Source organism: Jaculus jaculus, chromosome 10 (genome assembly GCF_020740685.1).
Source record: "Jaculus jaculus isolate mJacJac1 chromosome 10, mJacJac1.mat.Y.cur, whole genome shotgun sequence".
NCBI classification, from domain to species: domain Eukaryota; kingdom Metazoa; phylum Chordata; class Mammalia; order Rodentia; family Dipodidae; genus Jaculus; species Jaculus jaculus.
In genome coordinates, this window is record NC_059111.1 from 14,840,767 (window position 1) to 14,863,948 (window position 23,182).

The following is a 23,182-nucleotide window of genomic DNA, read 5'->3' on the forward strand; positions in this document are numbered from 1 at the left end:
AGCCTCGAACCGGGATCCTTAGGCTTCACAGGCAAGTGCTTAACCACTAAGCCATCTCTCCAGCCCTAAAAAAAAAATTTTTTTTAAGAATAAAGAAAAGAAACTACAGACAACAGCTGGATCCAAGTTTATGTTTTGCTCCAGTTCAAGCACTGCCACCTGTCCCCAAGCAGACAGGACCCCTAGGTCCCCACTGCCCACCCCACCCCCCCGCACTGAGCTCCCTCTCTGTCTTCCTGCACAGCAGCATCTTACCAAAGGTATGCCACCAGCCATCTTTTTACCTGTGCCAGTTTGACTTCTTGTCAACAGGGATCAAGTACATGCCCTGCCTCTGTCCACCAGCCTCTCCAGAGAGCTGGTGATGCCTTGACACGTGGAGGCTTCTATTAGCTCACAGAGAATTGGGTTTCATTATGGTGTTTTCATGCAATTGTTTTTTTAAAATATTTTAATAATTAATTTATTTGAGAGGCAGATAGAGAATGCACCAGGGCCTCCAGCCACTGCAGACGAGCTCCAGACATATGTGCCCCCTTGTGCATCTGGCTTACGTGGGTCCTGAGGAATTGAACCTGGGTCCTTAAACTTTACAGGCAAGCTCCTTAAGTGCTAAGCCATCTCTCCAACCCCACAATAGTTTTCTGTTTGCCTTGTCAGTATTTCTCCCTTTTCTTCCCTTGCCCCCTCCCCCTACTTCAGCCTCCTTTCTGCTTTTATAGTACATGTCTCCTTTTGTCCTTTCCCCCTCTTCCCTTCACCTCTGGTTCACCTCTGGTGGTCTCCTGTCTATAATCATAGCGCACTCTCAGTCTCATATCCCCATATTACATACACGTGAGCTTTAAAAGTTAGGATCCAGGGGGCTGGAGAGATGGCTTAGCTGTTAGGCGCTTGCCTGTGAAGCCTAAGGACCCTTGTTTCAAGGCTCGATTCCCCAGAACCCACATAAGCCAGATGCACAAGGTGGTGCATGCATCTGGAGTTCATTTGCAGTGGCTGGAGGCCCTGATGAGCCCATTCTCTATCTTCTGCCTATTTCACTGTCTATCTGTCACTTTCAAATAAATAAATAAAAATAAACAAAAGAAATGTTTAAAGTCAGAATCCAAATATGAGAGAGTACATGCAGTTTTATTCTTTCTGGGCTTGGTTTACCTCACTTAGTATCATTTTTTTTCTAATGCCACCCAATTTCCTGTAGACTCCATAACTTCATTTTTCTTCACTGCTATAGTTATGTCCCACTTGCTTATTGGGCAGTCATACCTTTATGCTGTCCAGGCTGATCTCAGTTCCTAGCTATTGTGAACGGCGCAACTGTGGACCTGGATGTGCAGGTATCTCTGTGGTAGGACAAGGAGTCCTTTGGGCATATGGCCAGGAGTGTCGTAGCTGGGTCAGTGTTTAGTTTTTGAGAAACCTCCGCATGGATTCCCACAGTGGCTATTCCAATTTGCAGTCCCACCAGCAGTGAACAAGAGTTCCCCTTCCCCACACCCACGATGTTGAACTTTTTTTTTTTTTTTATATCTGTTGGCCATTTGTGTTTGTTCTTTTTGAAATGAACTGTCTGTTCATTTCATCAATGCATTTATAATGGGCGGCTTTGCTGTTCGGTTGTTTTGGGAAGGTCTTGAGGGGGAGTGTTTCGTTTTTGCAGTTCTTCATTTGTTCCAGTTGTCACCCCTCTGTCAGAGGATGGTTGGCGAACATCTTCTCCCATTCTGTTCGCTGTGAAAAAACTTCTTAATTTCACGTAGGCCCATTTGTTTATTCTTAGGACTATTTCCTGTACTGTTGGAGTCCCTTCAGAAAGTTCTTGCCCATGCCTGTAACCTCCATTGTATTGCTTGTGTTTCCCGGTGGTGTCTCCTCTTGGTCTTTGGTTTTGTTTGTTTGTTTTGGGGGGGTTTTTTGAGGTAGGGTCTCACTCTAGCACAGGCTGGCCTAAAGTTCACTGTGTAGTCCCAGGCTGGCCTCGAACTCACAGCAACCTCTAGCCCTCCTGTCTCTGCCTCCTGAGTGTTGGGATTAAAGGCAGGAGCCACCACACCTGGCTGCTCTCATGTTTTTTTCTGATTTATTTTTTCTGTATTTTATTTATTAGAGACAGAGAGAGAAAGAATGGGTGCTCCAGGGCCTCTAGCCACTGCATACAAACTCCAGATGCATGTGCCACCAAGTGCATCTGGCTTATGTGGGACCTGGAGAATCAAACCTGGGTCCTTAGGCTTCACAGGCAAGGGCCTTAACCACTAAGCCACCTCTCCAGCCCTGCTCTCATTTTTTTTAAGTATTCCATTTGGCATTCATTTGCTTGTGAGTGTTTTTGGTTTTGTGGGGTTTTTTTTAATATTATTTATTTATTTATTTGAAAGAGAGAGAAAAAGAAACACATAGAAAATGGGTACACCAGGGCCTCTAGCCACTGCAAACAAACTCCAGATGCATGTGCCACCTTGTGCATCTGGCTGTTATGGGTACTGGGGAATTGAACCTATGTCCATAGGCTTCGGTGGTAAGTGCCTTAACCACTAAGTCACCTCTCCAGCCCCTGGGTTTTTTTGTTTGTTTGGTTGGTTGGTTGGTTTTTGTTTTGGAGACAGGATCTTGCTACATAGACCTTGAATTCACCATCCTCCTGCCTCAGCCTTTTAAAGGGCTGGAATGATAACAGTGCATCACCACACGCACTATAATTTCCTAAGCGTTTTGGTGTGTGTGTTTGTCGTGTGTGTGTGTGAGAGAGAGAGAGAGAGAGAGAGTCCAATACATGCACATGGGTTTGCAGGTACATGTACCTGTGCACATGTGTACCTGTGCACATGCATGCAGAGGTCAGAGAACAACACCTGGCATCCTCTTCCTCCTGATTTCTTTGAGACAGAGTCTCACTAACCTACAGCCGCCATTTCCTGCTTAGACTGGCTGACAGGGAGCCCCGTCGAGCCTCCTGCCTCAGCCTCCCTCGGCACTGGGTGGGCATTCGTCCATGGCCGTTTTACGTGAGTACTGACTATTGAACTTGGCCCCTCATGCCTGTGCAGCAAGTGCTCTTCCCCGCCTGGCTGTCCCTCCGACCCCTACCTGCTTAATTCTTTTAACTGCAAGCACCAGTGTTGGCACCTGACAGCTAGTCGAGACCTTGGCAGGATGTGGACAGGCGTGTTCCTCCTGCCTGTAAGTCCCGTGAACAGTTCTTCCATGGCCCTAACAAGATGTTCAACGTATGCCCAAGTGAATGGCACCGTGCCTGTGTGAGGACCCGAGATAGAGCTCTGAACGTATTCTAGCGCTTGAGCTCCGAGCTCTTTGAGGTGAGAGACACTCCCCTCACTATTTCTTTAACTCCAAGTGGAAGGAGATGCAAAATCCATCATCCACGGATCACTGTGATGATGTGGCAACTTTTGGTCACCCGTCACTGCCTGTCACGTCAGTAGAGAATGGCACACCCACCACAGCAGACCACAGCGACTCCTCGATTATTGTGCATAGCCTATTAGGCTATAACGTATTTTCAAAACCTGGGTAAGCCAGGCGTGGTGGCGCACACCTTTAATCCCAGCACTCAGGAGGCAGAGGCAGGAGATAGCTGTGAGTTCGAGGCCACCCTGAGACGACACAGTGAATTCCAGGTCAGCCTGGGCTAGAGTGAGACCCTACCTCGAAAAATTAAGAAACAAAAAACTCTGGGGCAAACCTACTGCTCTGTCGGGTGAGGGCAAGGTGGGACAGCAGGGGTGCAGACCCCCAACAGTGCATAGACAAGAGCCATAATCCCATAAAACGTTCTTTCCCACACCTCATTCTCATGTCTTTGTTCCTTATACATGACGCCATCAGGTGAAATAATGATACTATAAATTTCTATCTTGAAAATCCATGTACTCATCAATGTACGTCTTGTCTACAAAATTTGAATACAGGAGCATCACACACAACAGCATTGGCCCCTTCAAAGCAATCAACTTACATCATCATTTTGTTCATTTCTCTTAATTTTTTTTTTTTGTTTGTTTGTTTGTTTGTTTGTTTGTTATTGTTTTTGAGGCAGGGTCTCACTCTAGCTCAGGCTGACCTGGAATTCCCTATGTAGTCCCAGGGTGGCCTCGAACTCTCAGCAATCCTCCTACCTCTGCCTCCCAAGTGCTAGTATTAAAGGCGTGCACCACCACGTACAGCTGCTCATTTATTTTATATGGCCCTTGTTCAAACTGGTTTGAAAACTTTGAGTTTCAAAGTTGAACACCTTCATGTCTGTCTGTGTCCTTTAGTAACAAAATAGTTACCCCATGTAGATTTAGATTTTGGTAATATATCTAGGTCATTCATAGTTAGTCTATAAATAATTCACAAGACAAGGCCGAGGGATACAGTCCAGGCCGCGGTTCTATGAAAGCGCACCTCCTCCTATTACAGGAAACTATTTTAAGCATGATTTCAAATGAAAGGCTTCAAACATGTCTGAACAACATGGATGCTGTTGAAACAAGTGTCCTATTCCTCAAGGTCTTAAAAGATAGCACTGGTGCTGGAAAGAACACTGGATTAAGTCACAAGACTTTGGGCCACTGACTGGGTGTTCATTGACTGTGAGAAACCCTTCAGTGGGACCTAAGAGGGCTTTTTTTTGTTTTTGTTTTTTTGTTTTTCGAGGTAGGCTCTCACTGTAGCCCAGGCTGACCTGGAATTCACTGTGTAGTCTCAGGGTGGCCTTGAACTCAGGGCGATCCTCCTACCCCTGCCTCCCAAGTGCTGGGATTAAAGGTATGCGCCACAACGCCCAGCCTGAGTTTTACCTGTGAACTCGGTTAATGCTTTCATATCCTCTCCAGCTTTAAGATTTCTCAGTGTTGTGATTCTCCTTCAAAGGTAGTTACACATAAAGGGTCTCAGGGTGGCAGGTGTGCCACATTGTGAATGAAGTTGTAGTTCAGCTGGGATTTTCTTTGAATAGGTTACGGTGTGTTTGCTAAGCTTGTTCTAATGACTTTATGTCAAGCCTATTCTTTTTTTTTTTTTTTTCCTGAGGTAAGATCTCGCTCTAGCCCAGGCTGACCTGGAATTCACTCTGTAGTCTCAGGGTGGCCTTGAACTCATGGCGATCCTCCTACCTCTGCCTCCCGAGTGCTGGGATTAAAGACGTGCACCACCATACCCGGGCTCAAGCCTATTCTTGAATGAGTCATTTGGTTTTTCATGTGAGCCTCCAGAGAGCAAAACTGACAAGCCCAGAATCAAAGATCAGTGTACATGTTGGCCAAAACAGAGACCTGAGACTGGAGAGAAGTCTCAACGATTAAGGCGCTTGCCTGTGAAGCCTAAGGACCCAGGTTCAGTTCCCCAGTATGCATATAAGCCAGCTGTGCAAGGTGACACATGCATCTGGAGTTCGTTTGTAGTGGCTGGAGGCCCTGGTGTGCCCATTCTCTCTCTCTCTCTCTCTGTTTGTGTGTGTGTGTGTGTGTGTGTGTGTCTGCCCCTCTCTCTCTCTCTCTCTCTCAAATAAATAAATAAGCAAACAAAAATAGTAAAAGAGGACTGGAGAGATGGCTTAGTAGTTAAGGTGTTTGCCTGCAAAGCCAAAAGACCTGAGTTCAGTTCTCCAGGACCCACATAAGTCAGATGCACAAAGGGGCACATGCATCTGGAGTTCATTTGCAATGACTGGAGGCTCTGGTGCACCCATTTCTTTCTCTCTTTGTCTGTCTGCCTTTCTTTCTCTCTATCTCTCAAATAAATAAAATATTTTAAAAGGTATGAAAACCGGGCATAGTGTCACATGCCTATAATCCCAGTACTAGGGAGGCAGAGGCAGGAGGATCTGTGCCTCGAGGCCAGCCTGGGACTGTCGAGTGAGTTCTAGGTGAGCCTGGGCTAAAGTGAGACCCAACCTCAAAAAGGTCAGAGATCTGAGGATTTACTTTCCAAGTTTCCAACTCAGGCCTCCATTCCACCCTCACAATCTTACAATGGCCCTTTTCCCCATAGTCTTAGCTCTCTAACTATGGGGGAGAAAGGGGATGAAAAAAAATTAGTGGGTGAAGATAATGGCACAGTTTTGTTTTTGTTTTTTCATAATACAACCTCTTCCCACACCTGCCAACCTTCCATTCATCCCTGTAATGGAATACTGCAGATCTGGGTGCTAGGCACAGTCTCATGTCCCCATCTTATAAGAGAAAAGGCCAACAATTTTACATCTCTATCTAGAAGAAACTGACGTGCACGCGCACACGCACGCGCGCGCACACACACACACACACACACACACTTGTAAATGTGAATGATGCCCCCGGAGGTGAGACTATTCCTAAGAGAAACCACATCAGGGTAATGTTTGATTATTAAAAAATAGAATGTTTGTGGTCAGGGATGCAATATTACCTATTCAAAATGTCCATTCTAAATACAGTTTACAATGTAGTTACAGCAATCATTTAGTTCATGCATTGGAGGTTTAAGCTTTTTATATTTGCTAGATGCAACTCTGAAATTGAGTAGTTGTCTGTCTTAAGGAGATCTGCCCTGCATGCAAATCTATAACCAGACAAATATTATTTCCTTTCCCAGCTTGCTCTTGGGAGGTTTCCATATCCTCAGGTAAGATTGTTCATTACTGCCGTTTGCCACTGTGACATCCATTCCTATGTATGAAGACTCGGGGAACCATTGTGAACATTTGAGCCACATACAAATAAACCTGTCCTGTTAAGTTGAAAAGCGATATCTTAAAGGGGTCATTAGAAGTCTCCATTGATTTCTTATTTTTTTAAAAAAAAAAACTCTGGACTTATTTCCTTTCTGTGAAAGGTTGACTGCGATCACCGTGCTCCTCCTTTGTGTGGCACTGGAGGTGGCGTCCCTCATCCTGGCCCAGTACCCTGTGCTCCTGGTGAGGTTGGAGGAGGGCCCCATCCTTTCTGCATACTATCTTTGAGCTTTTGGATTCACTTAAAATTATTTGAGTGAAAGGATTAAGACAAAGGGTGGCTATATCTAATCTATTATTTTAATTTTCGCTAGGCCAGTTGGCCTCCAGTTTTATATGTGTGTGATTTTGTACGTAATGTTTTTAGATTGTGCTCCTTCCTGTCCACAGATAGGATTGTAAGCTCTAATCTTTATCATTTCCTTAAGATTTTTTACTAGAGAAAGTGTTGGCACTTAACATACACAGCTATTTTGTGGTTTGAAAATGATTCCCCAGTGTTTGGGGCGGGGGTGGGGGCAGTAAAGTAAGTGAAGTGTCTAAAGGGATGAAAAATGAACGGTTTGACTCTTTTCCTCTGCTTGATGCCCACTCTTTTTCTGCCATCTTGGTCTGAACAGGCCAAACTGCCCGGAGGCATGTCTGATTTAAAGGTGGTGTTGGTCTCTGCTCTTTAAGCATCTATTAACTTGCTATTATTATGCAAATAAGTGTTGTATTGCACATACTAATTTATGCATGGTTAGAATATGCAGATGCATCACAAACATGGTTATTGAATAATCGGAGGGGGCTCCTCCGCACTGCCGGCTTTGGAAGCGGTTCCGAGCATATTCTCCCGGTACCCATGTGGATACTTAAAGAGCCCTTTTCCTTCACAATTAAAACCCTCAGATAAGTGGGGGGAGAAACTGAGTTACCAGGTTGGAGAGTGTTAGTCTCACGTTTCAAATTTGGAAGCTTCTTCGTCCAAGCATCGTTTTTTCCCTTCAAGAGAAAAACTAAAATGTCACCGCTTGGCTTGCGTGCCAGCATGCAGTGAGACTTAAAACGGCCGTGCTGCTTAACTCTCGGTAGCCCATCAAATTAAGATCACGTTGTCAGTATTTATAGGTCTTTATTTATCTTGGGAAGTCTTTTCCTCTGTTGGTAATTTTTAAACAAGTCACTGTTTTCCTACTTTTTGTAGTCCTATACAATTTTTAAATGAACAGAAGAGACCCTTTAAGGAATATTTCTCAAACAAGTCTTAGTAGAACCCATGTAAGCAGTTGTAAGCATTGGCTGGAGAGACGGCTTAGTGGTTAAGGCGCTTGCCTGCAAAGCCAAAGGATCCCAGTTCGATTCCCCAGGACCCACTGAAGCCAGATGCATAAGGTGGCACATGCGTCTGGAGTTTATTTGCAATGGCTGGAGGCCCTGGCATGCCCATTCTGTCTCTATCTGTCTCTCCCTCTCTCCTTTTCCCTCTTTCTCTCAAACAAATAAAAAGAATTTTTTTTTTAATTCCAAAGATTGAGGGCTGGAGAGATGCCTCAATGGTTAAGGTACTTTCCAGCAAAGCCAAAGGACTCAGGTTCAATTTCCCCAGGACCCACATAAAGCCAGATGCACAGGTGGTGCATGTGTCTAGAGTTTGTTTGCAGTGGCTAGAGGCCCTGGTGTGCCCATATTCTCACTCTTTCTCTCCCTTTCTCCCTCTCTCTCGCATATAAGCAAATAAACCAAAAATTTTTTTTCAAAGATTGAAAACATATCCATATTCTTAGAGTTCCTAATGTCCAGAGATTTGCTGAATGACAGTGTACCAAGTGGTCGCCATAGCGTGTGGCAAATGGAGTGCTCGGAAGAGGCCGTCAACCTCCGCGGTGGCATTTCCCTGAATAGCTAATGTGAACTTGGCCAGTCAAGTGAAGTTGGAAAATTCTAATAGGCTGAACTCCCTGGTGCTAGCAATAACATTTATGCCATCCCTCAAGTCATGATAGAACATGTCGACCAATAGGGGCTTTTGCATGGAATAATGAACGTGGCTTTGATGTCATGGGGTCTATTCCAGATTGCTAGAGAAGTTGGGGAGCTTAGTGGCTACAATCAGTGACGACTCATGGTGGATTTGCATTTATTTTAGAGGCTTTATACTCTTATTTTGTTTTGTTTTGTTTTTTGGTTTTTCGAGGTAGGGTCTCACTCTGGTCCAGGCTGACCTGGAATTAACTCTGTCATCTCAGGGTGGCCTTGAACTCATGGCAGTCCTCCTACCTCTGCCTCCCGAGTGCTGCGATTAAAGGCGTGCGCCACCACGCCCGGCTGAGGCTTTATACTCTTAAAGCTTAGAAAAGGCACTTTACAAATGCCTTTCCTGACCCTCCCTTCTGCCTGCACATGCAGCAGGTAGAGAAAAATACCTACTTCTGGGTATCGCAGAGCCTAGATGATGTAATGAATCACTCCTTCTCTTGGGCCCACACTGCCCCGTGTGAACTCCTAAGCACTCAAAACAGCCTTCTTTCCTTCATAAACTAGGCAGGCAGACAGTCCTAGGACCAAAGCAGTCCTCCATTTACCAAATTAAGAACTACCCCATCTTCATGATCACCCAGTACTCTGGCCCTGGAGGAACCAAGATCACAGAGTTTTGAATTGCTTTGCACCTCGAACTGGGGTCTCTACCGGGGAATCGCTGGTCTGTGGCCGAAGTCAAACCCAGGCCCGTGCTGTCTTCACGAGTGGCAAGTTGAGAAGACAGAAGCAAATGGGACGACAGAGCTCGGGACAGAAGTCACCAGAATCAGTTGTGCTACTATTGCTGACCTTCATTCTTGCTTTGGAAGTTCCCTGAGGCCTTTGTTTACTGGTCCCTAAAAGGGAAAGCCTGCTAAGACCCGCTTTCCTATTAGATTCCAGGGCTACTGCCCAAGTGAAATTATGACTCTGAAACCACCTGAGAAAGTACGGAGGGCCCCACTAACCCCAGCATGGGACCCCGGCTTAAAGCGGCCTTTTCAAATATCAGTGGGAGATTTAGAAGGGTGTTTTCAGCAACCCGGCCAGCAGCCTTAACTGGAGAGGAAGGCAAAGCTAGGAGGAGCAGTGAGCTTCTAGACTCTTCCTCCAGCCCAGCATCAGAGCTGCCAGCAGCGTCTTTAGGAGCCCTTCTTCCCACTGGGGACATGGTATGTGTCTGATGAGGGTGCAGATGAGATAGGGGTGCTTGGAAGATACTGGGGAGTCAGTGACCTAGGACAATGTGAACATGAAAGGGCTTGGGGGTTCATTGAGATAAACATTCTGATGAAAGAGGAAATCAAAGGAACCAAAGAAGACACAGGAAACCAATTTAATGAAATAAAGAGGTCAATACAAGACATAAATAAGGAAACAGAAATAATAAAGAAAAACCAGTCAGATTTACTAGCAATGAAGAATACAGTCAATGAAATAAAAAACTCTGTAGAAAATCTCATCAGTAGAATGGATGAAGGAGAGGACAGACTATCTAAGCTAAAAGACCAGGTGGCAGATCTAATACAGGCCAACAAAGAGAAAGACAAACTAATAGGAAAGTATGAATGGGAATTTCAAGATATTTGGGACAGTATGAAAAGATCAAACATAAGAATTCAGGGCATAGTAGAAGGAGAAGAATTTCACTCCAAAGGCATAGTAGGCATTTTCAACAAAATTATAGAAGAAAACTTCCCCCAAATTGGGGAAGAGGTGCCAATGCAGATACAGGAATCCTTTAGAACACCAGCCAGATAAAACCTGGAAAGAACCTCTTCTTGCCATATTATAATTAAACTACCAAACATACAAACCAAAGAGATGAATGTTCTGTGTGAACCACATTGTTTCCTAGGTGTTGGTTAGTTAAAAGTGCTATCAGAGTTTCCTTTAGTTCTTATCTTAGCATTGCATGACCTCATTGGTATGCGGTTTGGTACTCTAAGAAGAAAAAGGGCTGGGGATGTGGCTCAGTTGGCAGAGTGCTTGCCTAGCGTGCACAGAGCCCTGAGTTGGACCCCAGCACCAATAAACTGGGCGTGGTGGCTCATACTTATAATCCCAGCATTGGGTGGTAGACACAGGAGGATCCAAACTTCAAAGTTGGCTATATAGTGAGTTTGAGGCCAGCCTTATCTACATAAGACCCTATCTCAGAAGGAAAGGAAAGGGGCTGGGGAAATGGCTTAGCAGTTAAGGCACTTGCCTGCGAAGCCTAAGGACCCCGGTTTGGTTCCCCGTGACCCATGTAAGCCAGATGCACAAGGGGGCACATGCATCTGGAGTTCATTTGCAGTGACCGGAGGCCCTGGTGTGCCCATTCTATCTGCCCCTCTCTCTTTCAGGGGAAGGGGAAGGAAAGGAGGAGAGGCGAGGAAAAAGTCAGGGGCCACCATAATGGCCGGTCTTCATGGCTGCTGCTTCCTTATAAGAAAACGTTGTCTTGAAGTCACCCAGCACCCTTTCTGTCTCCTGTCCCAGGCCTTGCATCTCACCTGCAGGGAACTGTTATTTGCAGCTCCTGGTGAGCAGGTAAAGTACAGAGGCCACACCTCACTTTAGAGATGGGGTACACAGTTAGGTCAAGTGTTTGGGGTCATTTAAACCCCATGACTAGCTGCAGCCCCTCAGCTTGGTGGCCTCTCATAGCCCTGTTCTCCCTCCCAGCCAGCCCTGCCAGCCCCGCCTCCCCATTGGCCTTCCCTGCCAGAAGGCGCTGAGGGGACTGTTGAGCATCATGGGCTGTGCCAATACAGATGACAAGGCCACTCCCTGGAGCCCTTTTGCTTGCCTTATCATGTGTTTAGTACAGTGACCGGAGGATGCAGAGAGCCTCCCTGTGCCATTAAATTCAGGGTGCCTGGGAAGCACATTTGGATCACGAGACGTTGCTTTTTTTCCAACACCTTACAAAGACACCTCCACTTCTTGAACAATCTAGCTTTGGTGGACATCTGGAAAGACGTGTGGGTCTAAGACAAGGACTGGAGCTGTGTAGATTTAAGTCAGGTAAATCCAAACTCAGTTGGCTTAAAAAAACATGATGGTGAGCCGTGGTTTCTTTAATGACACCAGAATTCAGGAGAAATGAAAGGGATTACCCGCCAAAAACTGCTGTCCTCCTTTCAAGCTTTTTAACAAGGCCCCGCGTTCAGACAATAGCCGGGCCACTAGGGAGACTTGTTCTCAGGGAAAGGTCCGCTCAGGCACTGGGAGGTTTGGTAAGCAAGAAGCCACAGGGAAGTAATGCTAACACAGATACAAATGTATTTAAAGAACTTCTGCATGTATAAAAATACTGTGCTTCTTTTGGCTACAATTCCTGATCTTGGTTAATAAATTACATCAAAATGACCTGAAGTTAAGAAAGGGGGGGAGGAATCTGAGCAAATAGTGCCCCTGGTATTGTAAAGCTTTGAATGTTTCACACCCCATTAATTTATTACTTCTCTTTCTTCATCTTTAAATTTCATTTTTTTTTCAAAAATTCCGACTCCCCGCTGCTGCAGTGATTCTCATCTTGTTGTTAATTTTCCCGGCTCCATATGGAGCTCCAGACATTTCACCTGGAGGCTGTACTAGATTTTGCTGTAGTGATCGCACTTCCGGAGGCCAAAACTGTCATTTAGGGTTCCTGGTGCATCTGTCGGCGCCGGGCTTTTCACTGGCATGGGAGAGTGTGAATAACAAATTGGATGCACCTGAGATTCGGATGATTAGTGTGGTCTGTGAATCTCCATGACTTGTAAGCAGCTAGCTCTGGGGGAGGGGCGGGGGGCTGCACCCCGGGCTGGCGGGTCGGCACTCACACCTTGCATTTGGGGCTTTGCAAGAGGCACGCCAACATGCCAGGCAGCCTGGGTGCGCAGATAGTAACAAATATTTCATCCTGCCTTGTCATTGATTAGAAAAGAGCCTTTAATTTCATTTCACCCCATGTTGTGATTAATTTGCATTCTTTGTCAGAAGTTAATGGAGTTTTTTATGGCTCACTCTGAAATCCTTGAAGACATCAGACTTGATCTGATGTTTATACAACCGCCAGCGGAATTTTTTCGTTTGATTGATGGCAAGCTTGATGTTATTCCAAACGGCTTTTTAAGCTGTTTTTAAGAATTATTTGAATAAAATGCAAGCAAGATATTGTTGTAACGATCGAGATTATCTGTTAAGAATCTGTTTCAAATAAAGACAATGATAAGTAGTGAAAGGATCAAAAAGACAAGAAGAACAGTGAATTCTGGTGTTATTAAAAAATGCGTGAGAATGGCATTCAAGTAAATTCTCTCAATATAGAGCGAAGACCACTTTTACTGAAAACAAAATGTACCATCATCTGGCCAAATAGGATAATTAAGGCTAAAATAAAAAGAAAGTTGGAATCTTCTACAGTAGAAACCTTCACTGTCTATTGGCTAATCCCTGTCTACCCTGTCAGCTTCTGCTACCAGTGGGTGTAATAGAGATAATAGAGATCTGCTCTTCTAAGCCAAGGAGACAGGACTGTCAGGTGACCAAAATGGTGACATATCTCTGCTCTCAATAGAGAGGCATTCTTAAATCCCAAGACGAATCACGTAGAAGCCCGTTGTAGAAGAGCTTATAAGCTAGAAGAGCAGCTGGCCATTTCCACAAGAGGAGAGAAAACAGCCCCTTCTTAGATCCAAGGCGCCCTGGCCATTTACAGCTACATGAATGAGAGAAATGTGTACGCACCCCCATCCACGATCTATCCAAGAACAAGAGCAGCTGTAGGTGGCGTCTGCCTCAGAGCCCCCCATACTAACCAAGGAAATGTGTTTGGCAGTGCTTTTTGATTACTAGTGCTGTTTGTTTGATATGGGGGCTTTTGCCTCTCTTTAGCCCGTGCTTGCTTCACTCTGACTGCCAGCTGCCCGGGAGATTTCCTCAGAGGTCAGAAAGCTATCAGGGCACTTTCATTTAAAACAGATTAATTTATTTGCTGGATCTGAAAGTTTGCTAAATAATTGGGTGCTTTTAATTGAAGTTACTGCTTTCTGATCCTTATATTAACATGATCTAAGGTCCTTTTTCTTCTGCTCAATCCATAGTATTGACCACATTTGTCCTGCTTTCATTTAAATTCGAGCAGCTTGTCAAGGGGAAAATACTTTGTTTAACTTGGCTCAGAAACCTGCTATGTTAATGTGTTGGGTCCCCCCCCCCCACTTCAATTGACAGACTGGCTCTTAAACATTCATTTATTTTGGATAGAGTGTTTGTTTTATAATAGAGTGGAAAACTGTTTGTAAAACTATTTTAGAACATTAAACACTCTTCAAGTGCTAAAATGCCAGAGGATTGTTTTTCCTCGTTTTGTTTTGTCTTTGAGACATGATCTTGCTGTGTAGTCCTGGCAGACCTGGTACTCACTATGTAGCCCAGGCTGACCTTGAACTCCTAGCAATCCTCCTGCCTCAACCTCCCAAGCCTTGGAATCAATGCTTGCACTGCCATATCTAGCTAAAATACCAGAGGGCATTTTTTTCATTTTTATTTGTGTGTGCATGCACGTGCATGTGTGTACACACACAAGCACCAGGGTATCTTCCCACTACAAACAAACAGCACTTATGTCACATCTTGCTTCCAGCTTTACATGGGTGGCAAGGGAGTTGAACCCCAGCTGGCAGGCTTTGCAAACAAGTGCCTTTAGCCACTGAGGCATCTCTCCAGTCCCTACACAAGTTTTCTAACAAATTAAAAGCCTTTGACGGGTATTTTGATTCTAATGCTAATATTGATCATTTTATTGGTTTGCTTTCAATATTACATTTATAACATAGATCTCTTTATCATATTTATGTACCCTTGCCTTATAATAAAGTTCATACCTAGAAGTACAAAACCCCTAAAAAGTTTGTCCTCTTTGAAAAAAGGCATGCAGAACCTGTCTGGCTGTATGAACTTTTTAAAGTTTACAACATCAAGGACTTGAGAAAGATTTTAGGTATCTTTTTTTTTCAATTTTAATATTTTATTTATTTACTTGTGAGAGTGAGAGTGGGTGTGCCAGGGCCTCCAGCCGGTGCAAACAAACTCTACACACGTGCCACTGTGTGCAGCTGGCTTACATGGGTATTGGGGAATCGAACCTGGATCCTTAGGCTTCACAGGCAAGCACCTTAACTGCTAAGCCATCTCTCCAGCCCCTTGAGTGAGGTCTTTAACAAAGAAGTAGCTATGGGTAATTGCCTCACATTGTAGGTGTTCATCTTTCCTCCTGCAAGACCCACACACCTGCAGGGTTTTTTTCTAGTCCACATGTTCTGACTCTTTTTTATTTATTAATCTCATTATTTAGGATATAGGTACTTAAAATATATTTACATTTCAAGCCATAAAATCACATTTATTCTATAAAATACAGAGGTAAAATTTAAGTAAGAGGAAGATGTTTATTTGTATACATCCACTTCTCCCCAGGGCATTTATTAAACTGCCAGAGCCAAATTCTCCCAACATCCATCTGAGACATACCCAGAGATCTCATAATTTTATTTGCTTCTCTGCCAGAGAGACAGGAGGTGGGTTCCTAAATTTAAAATGGAATATAAACAGAAGAGAAATTGTCCTCAAAGTGCAGGTAGCTTAGAAATGTGATAGTTTCCCATTAAAGATCAGTTAATTCCTTGCTAGTACTATGGTTAAGGCGTATGTACTTAGCTAGCCAGGTTAAAGATGCCTGTCTTTTTTTTTTTTTTTTTTTTTGAACAGAGACTCAGGTCGGTTTGGCTTTATGGTGCCTTCTAAAGTATTGCATGACTTCCATCTCTCCTCAGTTACATGTGTGCTTGTCACTGGTCATCTCTATTCTCTGTGCCCGGCCCTGTGCGGGGGTAGTCCCAGCTCCCACAGCAAGAAAAACACCAGGCTGGAGAAATAGCTTAGCAGTTAAGACACTTGCCTGAGAAGCCAAAGGACCCAGGTTCAACTCCCCAGGACCCACGTAAGCCAGATGCACAGGGTGGCACATGCATCTGGAGTTCATTTGCATTGGCTGAAGGCCCTGGTGCACCCATCCTCTTTCTGTCTGCCCCTCCCCCCAAAAAAAACAAATAAAGTTTGAAAAGAAGAAAAAGGAGAAAAGAGAGCCAGGCATGGTGGCTCATGCCTTTAATCAGCACTCGGGAGGCAGAGGAAGGAGGATTGCCGTGAGTTTGAGGCCACCCTGAGACTTCATAGTGAATTCCAGGTTGGCCTGAGCTGAAGTGAAACCCTACCTTGGGGGTGAAAGAATAATAACAATAATAATCATAAGTGGCAGCTGATGGAAAAGGAGCATCCCGGAGCTGGGACCCCGGCCTCTCCTGAGAGGGGAGTGGTCGGCTCGCTGTAAGAAGCCAGGAAGGTTCCACGGAGTACAACACTTGAGGAGGGAAGGCTGGAAAGATGGCTGAGAACAGGTCTAGGCATTCAAGTCGAAAGGAGTTATGTCCGGGGCTGGAGAGATGGCTTAGCGTTTAAGGCACTTGCCTGCGAAGCCCAAGGACTCAGGTTTGAATCCCCAGTACCTATATCAGCCAGATGCACAAGGTGGCACATGCGTCTAGAGTTCCTTTGCAGTGGCTGGAGGCCCTGGTGTACCCATTGTCTCTCAATATCTATCCCTCTCTCTCTCTCTCTCTCTCTCTCTCTCTCTCTCTGCCTCTTCCCTTCTCTCTCCCAAATAAATAAATAAATAAATTTTGTTTTGTAAAAGGGAGTTATGTCCGGTAGAATAAAAGGTCTAAAACAGGGTACTGTGTTTGGTCCCCTTGCAGTACTTTAACTAAAGGGTAGTACTATTGTTCCTTTCACATTCCTGGTTTAGCAGTTCCCCTGGGTGACTTGTAAAGCAAGCAACACTGTAGGAAGGGAAAAGGTTTATGGAAGAAAAAAGGGGGGCAGAGGAGCAGGAGAAGGTAGGAAGTGTGTTAAGACGAGGTGGGTGCATGGTAAAGGTAGAGAAGGCTTCATGAACCCCTCTGAGAAGACTGGGGGCCGGCCAGCCTGAGCTCAGAAGGAATTGCATTGCAGGAGCTCTGTCCCGAGGGCAGTGGGCAGACACTTGCCTTGGATAGCTTCTTGCCCATCCTCTGAATTTGACGGGCACAACACAGGACGTGTCTAGATTGCTGGGGAGCAGTTGTCACGAGTAAATGAGCCACGACCTGAGAGGGCACTTTGAAAAATCGAAGGTGGAAAACAAGAGCAAGGTAATGGTAGTATTATTTATATTTCCAGAAAGTACTTCAGGGATCTGCTCATGTAGCTCTGAAAATATATGACTGTGTCTCGTACCGAGTAGGACTGAAATGAATGACTTCCCTGATGCCACCAGAGCCTTGCTTTACAATCCTTCTTTTTCTGAGTTATAATTTATCACTCACAATCATAATATATAGAATTATGTATAGAATCTAGTCAATTTTAGTCTAGCAGCTGGGCATCATGATTCTTTCACAGTTTTTAAATAATCAGATTAGCCTTGAAATGGGATTGGAGTCCGAATGGGTGAGTGTGTTGTGTAGGCCTGGCTTGCAGGAGGGCTGTGCAGTTTTCTCCGCCCCCTTAGATCCTGGGGTGCAGGGGTCTTCCACTCTTCACCCTGCTTGTTACTGGTGCTGTCTGTTGCTCCGTGGAATCCTGGAATTTCAAATGTGATATGATCTAGTCTTCAGTTTTACAGAGAAGGAGACAGGAGGCCACAGCCATTGAAACTTCCCCAGAGGGTTGGATGCCTCCCATTCCCAGCTCTGTAGTCTTTTCCCTTCAGAGGCTCATGGGCCTCTGAAGATGAGGCACCCAAGGCTTTTGAGCCCACGTGGCCATCCTTACTTTACCCACCTAACTACTCAGGCACTGCCTGGAACTGGTGGGAATTGCTGCCAATCACGGGGCGCTCTGGTCTGGGCCTGCTGACTGAAGCTGGAATCCATGGTGGGAGCAGGGGTTCCTCAGCAGCAGTAGTGGCCACAGCAATGAAGACATCAACTTTCATTGTTCGCCAGTGTTTTACTCATCCCCACTGAGCATAGGAAACTCGGGTAGGTTTGGGGTTAGGGGCTCACTGGCACCCAAGTGGAAAGAGAGCAGACCTAAGCTTACCTGTTAGATGTCGAACAATTCTGGATATTTAAATTTTTTTTAAATGAGTTGCCTAAAAGGAGCAAATGTCTGATGTAATTTAGAACTGGAGATTGCCAAGACTCACTGGAAGGAAAGAGGATCCTAGAGACACTAGGAGCTGAGAAAGGAGGCAGTTTATATAGAGATTCAAAGTGTCACTACCAAAGACTTGTGGGCAGCCAACGCAGCCAGCAAGAATCGGTGTGGACTCCATTAGGCTGCACCATAAGGCTCTGCAGATGGTGACCACCAGGTAGTGAAGTTTCCTGAGGAGAGAAGTTGTGGGCTTATGGGCTTGGGAGAAAGGACCAAAGAGGGTAAGAAAGCTTGTTTTATTTATGTTCAGAAGCAGGTTTCATAGGCTAGAGGAATGGCTCAGTAGCAAAAGTCACTTACTTGAAAAGCTTGCTGACCTAGGTGCCATTCCCAAGCCACTCACGTAACTTATATTCAGAAAGTGGCCAAAGGGGCTAGAGAGATAGGTCAATGGTTAAAGGCACTTGCTTGCAAAGTCTGACAGCTAGGGTTCGATTCCTCAGTACCCACATAGATCCAGATTCATAAAGTGGTACATGTTCCTTTGCAGTGGTAAGAGGCCCTGGCATACTCATCCTCTCTCTGCCTCTCTGTGACTTTCTGCCAAATAAATTTTTAAAATTTTTTAAGTTTTAAAATGACACAATCAGGCTGGAGGGATACTTAGGGGTTAAGGCATTTGCCTGCAAAGCCAAAGGACCCAGGTTCAATTCCCCATTAGCTAAATGCACAAGGTGGCACATGCATCCGGAGTTCATTTGCAGTGGCTAGAGGCCCTGGCATGCCCATTCTCTCTCTCTCTCTCTCTCTCTCTCTCTCTCTCTCTCTCTCTCTCTCTCTCAAATAAATAAATAAATGAATAAATATAAAATAACACAACCTTGAGACTACATAGTAAATTCCAAGTCAGCCTGGTCTAGAGCAAGATCCTCCCTTACCAAAAAAAAAAAAAAAAAAAGACAAAGTGTCTGGCCTTCGTTTATAGTGGCAAGGGACTCTGGCACACACGTATACACATAGACTCTCGTCAGTGTCAGTGTCAACCCCAGGGCTATAACCTATTGCAGGTTTGAAATTAATTTAGAGCCGGGTGTGGTGACACACACCTTTACTCCCAGCACTCGGGAGGCAGAGATAAAAGGATCACTGTGAGTTCAAGGCCACCCTGAGTCTACATAGTGAATTCCAGGTCAGCCTGAGCTAGTGTGAGATCCTACCTCGAAAAACCAAAAAAAAAAAAAAAAAAGAATTCAGAGGGCTGGAGAGATGGCTTGCCTGCAAAACCTAATGACCTGAGTTCAACTCCCCAGTACCCACTTAAAGGCAGGTGCACAAAGTGGTACATGCATCTGGAATTCATTTGTGGTGGCTAGAAGCCCTGGTGTGCCAATTCTCTTCTTTGTCTCTCATTCTGTCTCTCTCTCTCTCTCTCTCTCTCTCTGCTTGCAAATAAATAAATAAAAACTAAAATAATAATAATAATAATAATTTAGATATACTTACTAATTCAGACCTAAACCCCATACCTGGGGTGAAATCATCTTTCCATAAGCGTACGGGCCATGTGTGGGTGGGGGATATAGTAGAAGTGTCTCAATAATAGTGGAAAGAAAAGTAGAGGCCGCCCCAAACATTGTGAAGCCATGATGCGTGTTTCCAAATGTGTGAAGAACAGAGATTAGACTTGTTCACCACAGTTCCAAGACCACAGGCACATCTTAGAAGAAGATGTATTGGGACTAAAAAACAATTTTTAAAAGGAGGGGCTGGAGAGAGATGGCTCAGTAGATAAGGCAATTGCCTGCAAAGCCTAACAACCCAAGTCTGATTCCCCAGTACCCACACAAAGCCAGATTCACAAAGTGGTGCATGCATCTAGAGTTTGCTTGAAGCTGCTAGAGAGCCTGGCATATCCATTTTTTTTTATCTCTCTCTTTCTTGCTCTCTCTTTCTCTTCTCTCTTTCTGTCTTTCCTTCCCTCCCTCTTATCTAGCTCATGCTTTCCTCCCTAAATAAATTCATCCACTAATAATTAATTTTAAAAGGAGTTTTCTAACAAGTGTAAACTGTCCAAAATAGAATTTCACCATGGAATGTTCTAGCAAAAACAAGTCCTGTCCATCTGGAATATCATAAAGAGAGTTGCTACATTAGTTTCTGCATCTATCCGGTGGCCTCCAGCATTGGTCTGGTTGCGTGGAATACAAAATTTATGCTAACAAACACACAAAGCAAAGGCTGGCTCTAGAAAGCCTCTGTCTGCCATCTCGGTGGATTGAATTCGTGGACCTGCTTGATGCTGAAGACCAGAAGAGTCGACAGGGCCCCCCACCTCCACACAAGCTCCTCTTCTGAAACTAGATCCTACAGGAAGTTGTCCCTTTTTTTTTTTTTTTTTAAGATTTATCAACTTTATCGATCTTTTCAAGGAACCAAATTTTGGCTTTGTCATTTTTCTCTATTCCCTGTTTCACTTTTTTTGTTTTGTTTTTATATTTATTTGAGAGAGGGAGAGGGAGAAAGAGTGGGTGCCTTCTGCCACTGTACACAAAATCCAAACACATGCTCTACTTTGGGGGTACTGGGGAATGGAACTCGGGCTAGCAGGCTTTGTAAGAAAGCACCTTTAGCCACTGAGCCAGCTCTCCAACCCTAGGGCATCATTTTAAAACAAAGAAAAAAAAAAAAGTTTGAGACACAAAATATCTAAAATCTTCAAAAGGAAGATACTTGATGAAATCCTTTGTCAGACAGACCTGTACCGTTGAGACAAAGATTAGTTTTGTAATTCACATTGATTATTTTGAATTGCAATTCTAAGCCTCTGCTTTTCTCACAAAATTCAAGTCATAAACTTAAAAGTGTATATTTGCCCAGAGGAAGACTTACAGTGGCCCCGCTACATGTATGTGGGACAGGACATGAGCTATGTCACGTTTAAATACACAAAGGGTAAAGGGGGATAGGTTGACAGGCGGGTCCTTTTTGCTCACTGACTGCCAGGCCCAGCAAATGAGTTAATGCTGTGCTGGACCTTGGTGCTCCTGTTGTGTTTTGTGTGAAAATGCATTGTCCTTGATACTCGGGAAGGAGTGAGGGCCAAGCGATCTAATTTATAGCTGTGATGATTTTCTGTCTGTTCCCATCTGAGCCGCACCCTCCTCCAGGCATCGCCGAGCCTCTCTGTCCCTCCCGGCTGTTGGCTGTGTAGTTTTCACTTTTCAAAACTGGCCATTCCTGAACACAGCCCCCAGCTGGATTCAGAGAGTCCATGCCAGTGAGTGGATCCCAGAATGTGGGTGGCATGGTGACTTTCTTCTGCCTGCTCAGTCAATGAGAGCATGACTTATGTTTCTGTTGGACTCCATACAAGACTCAGAGGCATTAGGACCAGAACAAAGGCCAATGAATTGGCGAGATAGAAGAGCACAGGTGAGTGATGCTTGCTCATGTTACGTCACCAGAAACAATGTTATCCAGATTATCCATTTATTTGGCTTCAAATATCACTATCACGGGCTGTGGTGGCACATGCCTTTCATCCCAGCACTTGGAAGGCAGAAGGAGGAGGATCACTGTGAGCTCAAGGCCAGCCTGAGACTAACTATGTAGTGAATTCCAGGTCAGCCTGGACTAGAGTGAGACCCTACCTCAAAAAATAGAAGAAAGCCAGGTGTGATGGCACACGCCTTTAATCCCAGCACTCGGGAGGCAGAGGTAGGAGGATCACTGTGAGTTCGAGGCCACCCTGAGACTATATAGAGAATTCCAGGTCAGCCTGACCTAAAGTGAGACCCTACTTTGAAAAACCAAAAAAAAAAAAAAAAGAAGAAGAAGAAAAAAGAGGGGGTGGGGCTGAAGAGCTGAAGAGATGGCCAGTGGTTAAGGCACTTACCTGCAAAGCCTAACAACCCATATTTAATTCCCCAGTATCCATGTAAAGCCAGATACACAGAGTGGTCCATGCATCTGTAGTTTGTTTGCAGCAGCTAGAGGGCCTGGTATGCCCATTCTCTCTCCCTCTCTCTTTCTCTCTGTCTCTTCCCTCTGCTTACAAATAAATAAAAAGTCAACTAAAATATATGTGTATAGTAAATTTTGCTGTATAACTTGATTAAAAATATCATTTGGAAACCCTTCGTGGTGCAGATCTGACACATGTGGAAGTGAATCTTTTCCCTACTTGAAGGCATTTTGAGATGTGAACCCTTTGTTTTCACAAGTGAAGATGAGTTGGAGGCGGTGTGTCCCTTGTCCTTAACACCTGGCCAGGTGCTAACACTGGACCATTTCTCCCTTGCATAAGCAAGAAGCAAGGCTCTTGCATGGGAAGCTCCGCCCTTAGAGAGAGGTTGGGCTCCTAGCTAATCCTTTCACTTTACACACTACAGTCCTGAGCCCCAGTGCAGGGAAGAAGCTTTGAGGCCTTAAGGATCTGGCTGGATTTCCAGGGATCTTTTATATTCCCAGGTTCATGTATCCCCCTCACCCCCGCCCTGGCCAAGGCACTGCCTGAGCCAGTTCTCAGGCCAGACTCCCGTGTACAACTTTAGGCTCTATTCACTCTGAGCCTCAGTTTCCATTAAGGCAAAGTAAGTAGACTGGCGGGGGGGGGGGGGCGGCGGGGGGCTAGTGATGGAGGCTGGAGAGGTGGCTTAGCGGTTAAGGGGTTTGTCTACAAAGCCAAAGAACATCAGTTTGATTCCCGAACCCACGTAAGCCAGATGCACAAGGTAGCACATGCGTCTGGAGTTTGTAAAGAGTGGCTGGAGACCCTGGCACACCTATTCTCTCTCTGTCTCTCTCAAATAAATAAATAAACTTTAAAAAAGAATAAGTAGAATGAATTGTAGCATCTCTAAGGTTCTTTCCATCTGAGAAATTCTTTAGGTCAAGGCCTAGAGTGGTGGTGCAGGCCTTTAATCCAAGCACTCAGGAGGCAGGGGTAGGAGGATCACTGTGAATTTGAGGCCAGCCTGACACTACATAGTGAATCCCAGGTCAGCCTGAGTTACAGCAAGACCCTACCTCAGAAAACAAAAAATTTTCTTTAGGTCATAATTCTTCATTTAAAATCTAAAAGTGGGCTGAAGAGATGGCTCTGTGGTAAAGGCGCTTGTCTGCAAAGCCTAAAGACCCAGGTTTGATTCTCCAGTACCCACATAAAGCCAGATGGCCAAGGTGGAACATGCATCTGGAGTTTGTTTGCAATAGCTAGAGGTCCTGATGTGTCCATTTTATCTCTATCTGCCTCTTTCTCTCTCGGTCTCTCAAGTAAATAAAAAAATA

At 44.9% G+C, this 23,182-nt stretch overlaps 1 protein-coding gene across 7 annotated transcripts in view; it reads left to right on the forward strand.

Annotated features, from left to right (window-relative positions):
• The window catches only part of Map2k5 (mitogen-activated protein kinase kinase 5), a 278,604-nt gene that overhangs the window by 169,745 nt on the left and 85,677 nt on the right, over positions 1-23,182 (forward strand). For 4 of the 7 annotated variants that reach the window (XM_004662568.3, XM_045160763.1, XM_045160760.1 and 1 more), the window contains one exon: positions 6,580-6,609. The exons of the other annotated variants lie outside the window; for them this stretch is intronic. In XM_004662568.3, coding sequence (XP_004662625.1) covers positions 6,580-6,609 — 30 coding nt within the window. The remainder of the gene's footprint in view (positions 1-6,579; positions 6,610-23,182) is intronic. 7 annotated transcript variants of the gene reach the window in all.